We start from the raw sequence: 10,325 nt of genomic DNA on the forward strand, positions 1-10,325 counted from the left end.
GAGAGAAGGATCAGTGGGGTCAGCAGTGGGGGGCTGCCCATAGATGGGGTCAGCAAATGGGTCTGCCGTCGTAGATGGGGCTGCAATGGCGGTGTGGGATCAGGTGTGGTCAGTATGTGTCATATGGTGGGTCCAATGGGTCCATATTGGTCATATGTTGGTCCATATGTGGGTCATATTTTGGGTCAGGATGTGGGTCAATATGTGGGTCCATATGTGGTCCATATGTGGGTCATGTGTCCATATGTGGGGTCATGTGGGTCAATATGTGGGTCTATATGTTGGGTCAATATGTGGGTCATAATGTGGTCCAATTATGTGGGTCGCAATTGGGTCATTTTTGTGGTCCAATGTGGGTCAATGTGTGTCAATTGGTCCAGTTATGATGGGTCCATATGTGGGTCCACTATGTGTGTTCCATATTGTGTCAATGTGTGGTCAACCTGTGGGTCCATATGTGGGGTCCATATGGGGTCCATATGTGGGTCCAAATGTGGTGGTCCATATGTGGTTCCATCTATGTGGGGCGGTCCATATGCTGTGTCATGTGGGTCCATATGTGGTTCAATGTGGGTCATATGGTGGTCCCATTAGTGTTGGGTCTCTATGTTGGGTCGAAATGTGTTGGGTCATTGTAACCCCTCTATCTCTCCCCATAAGCGCTGCTATATAAGATTGGGGTCTGCCGCAGTGATTAGTAGTTCAGCAATGGGGGCTGCCCCATAGATTGTGGGTCAACCCCATAGATAGTAAGCCAGCAATGGGGGCTGCCCCATAGATGGGGTTCAGCCCGCCATAGATGGGGTTCAGCAATGGGGTGCCATATAGGCATGGGGTCACAGCAACTGGCCGGCCTGCCCCCATAGATGGGGTCAACCCCATAGATTTGGGGGTCAGCAATGGGTGGGCTGCTGCCCATATGATTGGGGTCTGCAATGGGGGGGGTTGCCCCAATAGATCAGGGGTCAGCAATGGGGGGCTGCAATGGGGGCTCCCATAGATGGGGTAGATAACATGGGCGCGGTGTGGGCAAGGTTGTGGGTTCAATATGTGGGTCAATGTGGTCCATATGTGGTCCATTATGTGGGTCAATGTTGTGTCAAATGTGTGTCAATGTTGTGTGCAATGTGGTAATGTGGTCCATAGTGGTCAGTGTGGTTCCATATTGGGTCACAGTGACCCTATCTCTCCTCCATAGCTGGCGTGTCCATCCGTGCTGTGTCGTCCGCTCTTGGTCGCGTCTACTCTGGCTCAACTCCGTGGGCGCTGAGGCGGTTCTGCTCTGTGGTGCGTCTGACGGGGCGGGTGAGCTGCTGGAACACGGGGAGCTGCAGCAACTGCGACAGGCTGGGCAGCTGCAGCAGAACATGCGACAGTGCAGGGAGCAATGGGACAGGATAGGGGCTAATGCAAACGACAGGTAATTGGGGTGTTATATGGGGTTATATGGGGTGTATGGGGTGTTATATAGGTTATTGGGTTTTCTTAGTGGGGTATATATTGGAACACGGAGCTGCAGCAATACCGCACCCTGGCAGCTGCAGCAGAAACATCGCAGTGCAGGGAGCAATGTGGAAACAGGATAGGGCCAAATGCACTGCGAAAGGGTTACATGGGGGTATATGGTGATATATGGGTTATGTGATGGGCAATAGGGGTGTATATTAGGGTTCATAGTGGGGTGTTATTATTGGGGGTATTATTGGGGTTATATGGGACACGGAGCTGCAGCAACGCGACAGGCCGCAAGCTGCATCAAAAACATGCGACATATGCAGAGCCATGGAAGATGATAGGGGCCAAATGCAACGACAGGTACATGGTGGTGATGGGGTGTATGGGATGTATTGGGGTGTTATATAGGGTTATGATTGGGGTTATAGTGGGGTATATTGGGGTTTATAATGGGGTATATGGGGGTTATATTAGGTGTTATAATGGGGGCTTTATATGGGTTTAATATGGGGGTATATGGGTGTATATACTGGGGTTAATACTGGCGTACATATGGGGTTATATGGGTTATAATGGGTTAATATTGGGTTATACATGGGCGTAAACGGGGTTAATATGGGATGTATGGGTTATCATGGGGTTATATGGGGTTAGTATGGGGTTCATATGGAGTTATTATGGGGTATATTGGGTTATATGGGTTTATATGGGGTATATGGGGTTTATATGGGGTTATACTGGGGTATAGGGGTTATGGGGGTTATATGGGGTTAATATGGGTTATTGGGGTTATATGGGGTTATATGGGGTATTATGGTTAATTGGGGTTATATTGGGTGATATGGCGTTATTATGGGGTTATATGGGGTTATAATGGTTATATGGGGTTATATGGGGTTATAGGGGATTTATATATGGGTTATATGGTTATAATTGGGGTTATATGGGGGTATATGGGGTTATAAGTGGGGTTATATGCGGGATAACGGGCGTTATAATGGGGTTATAAAGTGGTTTATGGGTTTATATCGGTGTTTACTGGGGTATACGTGGGTTATAATGCGTTTTAATATGGGTATATCCTGGGGTTATACTGGGGTATATGGGAAATAAGGGTATTCTATGGGTTTATAAGGGTTATATGGTTATGGGTTATATGGGGTATATGGGGGGTATATCGGGGTACTATTGGGGTTATAGCTGGGGTTTAATAGTGGGGTAATAATGGGGTATTATGGGGGTTATATGGGTTATATGGGGGGTATTAGCTGGGGGTATAATTTGGGTTATATGGGGTTTTATATGGGGGTGTATGGGTTTATAAATGGGTATAATGGGGTTATATGGGGTTAAAATATGGGTACTATGGGGTTATACTGGGTAATGGGTGATATGGGGTGATATGGGGGTAATTAAGTGGGTTATATGACGCGCTTACTCATGGGTTATATGGGTTTATTATGGGGGTATAGGGGTTATATGGGGTATAGAGGGGTATATGGGGTTTACTATCTGGGTGTATATGGGGTATATTGGGGTTATACTGGGGTTATAGCTGGGGGTATATTGGGTATACGGGTATATGGGGTTATAAGGGTTATATGGGGTTATATGGGTTTAGTATGGTGATGATGGGTGTATATGGGTTATATGGTGTATATGGGTTATTGGGTTAATATGCGGGTTATGCATGGGGTATAATGGGATAAATTAGAGGTATTATGAGGGTGTATAAGGGCGTTTATTCGGGTTATATGGGGTATATTGGGTTATGATTGGGTTATTGGGGTTAATACTGGGGTTATATGGGGTATACTGGGGTATAACGGGGTTATACTGGGGTTTAATAAGGGGTTATTGTGGGTTATATGGGGTAATTATGGGGTTAATATGGGGTAAATAGTGGGGTTACTAATGGGGTTGATACTGGGATATAATGTGTTATATGGGTTGATAAAAGGGGTTATATGGTGGTTGATCTGGGGTATTATAATTGTGGCAATATATGGGGTACATAGGGCATATTCGATATTGGGGTTATTATGGGTATATAGTATTAATGGGTTATATGGGGTTATTATCGGGACTCGTATGCGGGTTATCTGGGGCTAATAATGGGGTATATCAGGTGGGATGGGACTGGGTCATATGGGATCAGGATGGAATGATATATAGGGTGGATATTAGATGGATGCGTGATGATATTATGGGTATGGGATGGGTTGGATGGGATGGATTGGAATATTATGGATGGGGTATTTATGGGATATTTTATGGCGATGGGGTATATGGGATGGGGTATATGGTGGGGTATATTATGATATTAGAGATTTGGTATATTAGTGGGAATGGGAGATGGATGGGATGGGATATTTAGGATGGGTATAATGGAAATGGGCAATTGGGAATAGGTATACTGGGCTGTTTCTTTGATGGGCTCGTGCTTGGTGCTGTACTGTCATGGGCTGTGGTGCAGGCGAGTCGATCATGGAGGCAGCAGCTGCTGGCTGCGCGGCTGCGGTCTGTCGGGATGCGCTGCGAATGGCGCTGCTGGACTGGCTTGGGCGATCTGCGCCGTAGACGTCCAGCTCTGCAGCCTAGTGAGCACGTTGGGGGTGACCAGGGAGTCTGGTCAGCTTAACGAATGATTGGACATGAAATTTATGAGGTGGGATATGTGGGGGTCTATGGGGGGGGGGGGGTGTAAAATGGGTGGCAGGGCAGGTGGGGGGGATATTGGGGTGACTAGTAGGGGATATTGGGTGGGTGTACGGGGTGGATATTGGGGGGGGGAATATGGGGAGTATGGGGGGGATAGAGGGGATATGGGGTGATGGGGGGAGATCGGTGTGGATATAGGGGAATTACGGGGGGGAGGATGGGTGATATGGGGGCCGATACTGGGGGTGTAAATGGGGTGGAGATATGGGTATATTGGGGGACAATGAGGGGGGATATTTGGGGGGTTAGTGCGGGGGGTGTATATGGAGGATTATTAGGGGGATTAGTATTTGGGTGAATATGAGGGGAATGATTATGGGGGCTATGAGGAATGGCCTGGGGAGTTAATGGGGGAATTATTGGGGGGATATGCAAGTAGTATGGTGGGATCAAGGGCGATATTGGGTGGAGATCATGGGGTGCATTTATGGGGGGATGATGGTATGGGGATATCATGGGGGAGATAGGGGGGAGATGGGGGATAGTGCGGTTTGCGAATATGGTGGGGATATTGCGGGAGAGATATGGGGTATTTTATGGTGGGGATGATGGGGGTGAATACTGGGGGATATTGGGGTTTGAATTTTATTTTGGGGAGATAATTGGGTTCTTAAAGTGCGGGCGATTATGGGGGATATTTGGGAGGAGTATGGGGGGAATATGGATAATAGTGGGGGGATTGGGGATATAGGGATATATTGGGGGAATGGGGGATATTGGGGGGAATATGAGGGGATAGGGGGAGTATGGGTGGTAATATTGGTGGGGGTGATATTGAAGAGTAATGGTGTGGTAATATGGGATATTGGGGGGAGATCATGCGGGTTATATGGGGGATGTATGTGGGAGATGAGGGAGATTGAGATATGGGGTTAATTGTTGGGGGTGTTATTGATGGGGGGTGATGATTGGGGGATTATCGGGCGCGGATACTGAAGTGGGATATGAGGGGTATAACGTGGGGGTAGTATTGGGGGGATATTGGGGGGGGATATGGAAGAGTAAGTGGTGGGTGATATTGGTTGGATTATTGTGGTGGGATGATATGTTGGTTAATTGGGGGGAGATTGGGGGGATATTTTGGGGTGAGATGGGGGAAGATGGGCAGATATGGGGGATTTTTGGGGATATGGGGGGCATATGGGGGGGATTATTTGGGGGATATGAGGGGAGTATTGGGGGGATATGGGTGGGTTATAATGGAGAGTATATGGGTGGATATAGGGGATAATGGATTTGGGGATGATGGGGGGGATATGGAGGAGATGGGGATATGGGGGAGATATTGTGGGAAGATGCGGGGGATGATGGGAGGATATGGGGGGAATATGGATTATGGGGAGATATGGGAGAAATGGGGAAAAATGTGGTATATGGGTCGTGGTCGCCTGCCCCCCGCACCAAAGTGCACAAGACCCCATGCACCGCCCAGCTGTGTGGCACCTCTGAGTTCCCCATCCCCCTCAATATCCCCCGATATATCCTCCATAGTCCCCCCAATTATGCCCCCTCCTATAATAACCGCCCCCCCCCTTGATCCCCCCATATCCCCCATCGTTACCCTTCCCTCAATATTCTCCCAACTCCTCCCCCAAATTCGTCCCCACTGTCCACACATATTCCCCCCCTCTTGCTTATCCTCCCCTTCTAAGTTCCTCCCATATGCTCCCCATATTCCTCCTCATCTCCCTAAATCCGCCATTATTCCTGCCAATATCCTCTCCATATCCCATATTCCCTCATATTTCCCCTTTCTATATCCCTTCCTATAGTCTCGCATATTTTTTCCGTTTCCTTCGGCGCCAAAATCCTCATTATCCCCCATATTCCCCCCATATCCCCCACATCCCCATATCCCTCCCGTATTCATCTTGCATGATCGCCCGCCAGTTACCCTCCCGTATATCCCCTTCATCCCCCCATTAATCCCCACCTCCATGATCCCCCATATCCCGCCATAAATCCCCCATAATCCGCCCAATTATCCCCTCTCTTATCTCCCCCCATATTTCCGCACCGTCTAATTATACCTCTCATATCCCCCATTAGTCTCCATAATTGCCCCATATCCCCGCATATCTCCTCATTATCCCCGCCGTATATCCGCTATACTCCCCCTCCATATTCCTCCCAATATTCCCTCAATTATCTCCCCCAATAATCCCCCCATTATGCCCCGATATCCCGCATATCCCCCCTATTTCCCCCCATATTCCGCCCATATCCACCGTCATATACCCCATATCCCCCATATTCCTCCACTATGCCGCCCCATTATCCCCCCATAATCCCCATATCCCGCCCATTATCCGCCCATATTTTCGCCCTATATTCCCCCCATATTCCCTTAATGCCCCATCATCCCCTATATCCCCCCAGTCTCCCCCCCAGGGTTGTTCAACGAAGGAGCTGGGGACTGCGCGCCAGCTGCATGAAGATGCTGAAGCGCGTCCGTGCGGGAGCCTGACGCACAGCAGCAGCAGCAGCAGCAGCGCAGCTGCATTGGTGGCAGCATTGGTGCGGTGTGCAGCGTGGATGCGCAGTGGCTGCAGCAGCAAGAATGGAGGAGCTGAGCGCTTTCGATGGGAGGCCGTCTGCAGGATGTCGGTGTGCAAACAGGTGACGGCTTGGAGCTGCCAATGCAACAGCTTGGGGGTGCGGGATCTGGGATGCAGGAAAGGCGTTCAGAAATGGGGGAACATGCAGGAGTGGGGATGCAGGATGATGGGATGCAGGAATAGGGAAGAAGGACGTGGGGTGGCGGAAGTGGGGTGAAGTAATTTGGGGATGCATTGAAAGGGGGGATGCAGGAAGTGGGAGCAGGAATGGAGGAGTGCAGTGATCATGGGATTGCGATGGCAATAGGTGATTCCAGGAGAGAAGGTTGGCAAGTGAGTGGGTGATCGCCAGAAGGAGGATCAGGTATCCTGGTGGGATTACGTGCAGGCAGGGAGCAGGAGAGAAGAATTGCAGGAATGTGGGATACATTGAAGTGAGGTATGCAAGAGAGGGTGATTGCAGGATATAGGGATTGCACTGAGATTGGGGGATGTCATAGGAACTGGGGGGGATGCAGTGTAATGGGGGATGCAGGAGGTGGGGGGATGCAGGAGGGGATGCAGGATGGGGGATGCCAGGAGTGTGTGGATGTACGGAATGGGGGGAGCAGGAAATGAGGATGCTAGGTAATAGGGATGCATGGCAAGTGGGGATGCAGGCGTGCGGGGATGGAGGAGTGGGGGGATGCAGGAATGGTTGAGGAATGGGAGGGATAGCAGGAATTAGGGGATGCAGTGAATAGGGATGCAGGGGGGGGAATGCAGGAAGACGGGATGCAGGGAGTGGGGATGCAGGAGTGGGGCTGAAGTACATGGGGGATGCAAAGAAATGGGGGTGGATGACAGGACGGTGGATGCAGAATGAGGGACTCGCAAGATAGAGGAGGAATACAGGAATAGGGGAATGCTAGAGTGAGTGATGCAGAATGGGGATGTCAGGAGTGTGGATGTAGAACTGGGCGTGGAGCGAGGAGTGGGGCGTATGCAGGAGTGCGGGATGGCAGGATATAGGGGGGTCCCCATATAACCCCATATAACCCCATATACCCCATATAACCCCATATAACCCCATATAACCCCATATACCCCCATATAACCCCATATAACCCCATATAACCCCATATAACCCCATATACCCCATATAACCCCATATACCCCCATATAACCCCATATAACCCTATATAACACCCCATACATCCCATACACCCCATACACCCCATGTACCTGTCGTTGCATTTGGCCCCTATCATCTCCCATTGCTCCCTGCATTGTCGCATGTTTTGCTGCAGCTGCAGCCTGTCGCGTTGCTGCAGCTCCGTGTCCCATATAACCCCATATACCCCCATATAACCCCATATAACCCTATATAACACCCCATACATCCCATATAACCCCATATATCACCCCATATACCCCCATGTACCTGTCGCTGCATTTGGCCCCTATCCTGTCCCATTGCTCCCTGCACTGTCGCATGTTCTGCTGCAGCTGCAGCCTGTCGCGTTGCTGCAGCTCCGTGTCCCATATACCCCCATATAACCCCATATAACCCTATATAACACCCCATACACCCCATATAACCCCATATAACACCCCATTACCTGTCGTTGCATTTAGCCCCTATCCTGTCCCATTGCTCCCTGCACTGTCGCATGTTCTGCTGCAGCTGCAGCCTGTCGCGTTGCTGCAGCTCCGTGTCCAGCAGCTCCCGCCCGCAGCGCAGCGACGCCTCCAGCAGGGGGCGACCAGAGCGGAACCAGCGATGGAAGCGCTATGGGGAGAGATAGGGGTCACTGTGACCCACATATGGACACACTGACCCACATATGGACCCACATTGACCCACATTGACACACATTGACACACATTGACACACATTGACCCACATATGGACCCACATATGGACCCACATTGACCCACATATTGACCCACACTGCCCCACACCGCCCCATTTCTGACCCCCATCTATGGGGCAGCCCCCATTGCAGCCCCCCATTGCTGACCCCTATCTATGGGGCAACCCCCCCATTGCAGACCCCCATCTATGGGGCAGCAGCCCACCCATTGCTGACCCCCATCTATGGGGTTGACCCCCATCTATGGGGCAGGCCCCCATTGCTGACCCCCATCTATATGGCAGCCCCCATTGCTGACCCCCATCTATGGGGCTGACCCCCATCTATGGGGCAGCCCCCCATTGCTGACTACTATCTATGGGGTTGACCACAATCTATGGGGCAGCCCCCCATTGCTGACTACTATCTATGGGGCAGACCCCAATCTATAAGGCAGCGCTATGGGGAGAGATAGGGGGTTACACTGACCCACACATTGACCCACATATGGACCCACATATGGACCCACATTGACCCACATTGACCCACATATGGACCCACACTGACACACATATGGACCCACATATGGACCCACATATGGACCCACATTGACCCACATATGGACCCACATATGGACCCACATATGGACCCACATTGACCCACATTGACACACATATGGACACACATTGACCCACATATGGACCCACATATGGACCCACATTGACACACATTGACCCACATTGACCCACATATGGACCCACATTGACCCACATATGGACCCACATATGGACCCACATATTGACCCACATATTGACCCACATATTGACCCACATTGACCCACATATGGACCCACATTGACCCACATATGGACCCACATATGGACCCACATATTGACCCACATTGACCCACATATGGACCCACATATGGACCCACATATGGACCCACATATGGACCCACATTGACCCACATATGGACCCACATTGACCCACACTGTCCCACACCGCCCCATTGCAGACCCCCATCTACGCGGCAGACCCCATTGCTGACCCCAATCTATGGGGCAGCCCCCCACTGCTGACCCCACTGCTTCCCCCCATCTATGGGGCAGCTCCCCATTGCAGCCCCTCATTGCTGCCCCCCGTCTATGGGGCAGCCCCCCATTGCAGTCCCCATCTATGGGGCAGCCCCCCATTACTGACCCCCATCTATGGGGCAGCCCCTCATTGCAGCCCCCCATTGCTGACCCCCATCTATAGGGCAGCCCCCCCATTGCTGACCCCATTGCTGACCCCCATCTATGGGGCAGTCCCCCATTGCAGCCCCCATTCTATGGGGCAGCCCCCCATTGCTGATCCCCATTGCTGACCCCCATCTATGGGGCAGCCCCCATTGCAGACCTCCATTGCTGACCCCTATCTATAGGGCAGCCCCCCACTGCTGACCCCCATCTATGGGGCAGCCCCCACAGCTGACCCCATTTCTGCCCCCCATCTATGGGGCAGCCCCCCCATTGCAGACCCCCATCTATGAGGCTGACCACAATCTATGGGGCAGTCCCCATTGCTGACCCCCATTGCAGCCCCAATCTATGGGGTAGCCCCCCACTCCTGACCCCATCTATGGGGCAGCCCCCTTTTCTGCCCCCCATCTATGGGGCAGCCCCCATTTCTGCCCCCCATCTATGGGGCAGCCCCCACAGCTGACCCCCATTTCTGACCCCCATCTATGGGGCAGCCCCCCATTGCTGCCCCCCATC

The 10,325-nt window shown here is 51.3% G+C and overlaps 1 protein-coding gene across 1 annotated transcript in view; it reads right to left on the reverse strand.

Moving 5' to 3' along the window:
* Positions 1-1,241: 1,241 nt before the first annotated feature.
* The window catches only part of LOC107310649 (microtubule-actin cross-linking factor 1-like), a 51,650-nt gene continuing 42,566 nt past the window's right edge, over positions 1,242-10,325 (reverse strand). Inside the window, exons 19-22 of the mRNA XM_015856482.2 lie at positions 8,336-8,505; positions 6,645-6,840; positions 3,912-4,052; positions 1,242-1,355 (exon numbers count right to left, since the gene is read on the reverse strand). Coding sequence (XP_015711968.2) covers positions 1,242-1,355; positions 3,912-4,052; positions 6,645-6,840; positions 8,336-8,505 — 621 coding nt within the window. The remainder of the gene's footprint in view (positions 1,356-3,911; positions 4,053-6,644; positions 6,841-8,335; positions 8,506-10,325) is intronic.

Source organism: Coturnix japonica, chromosome 2, assembly GCF_001577835.2.
Source record: "Coturnix japonica isolate 7356 chromosome 2, Coturnix japonica 2.1, whole genome shotgun sequence".
Taxonomy (NCBI): domain Eukaryota; kingdom Metazoa; phylum Chordata; class Aves; order Galliformes; family Phasianidae; genus Coturnix; species Coturnix japonica.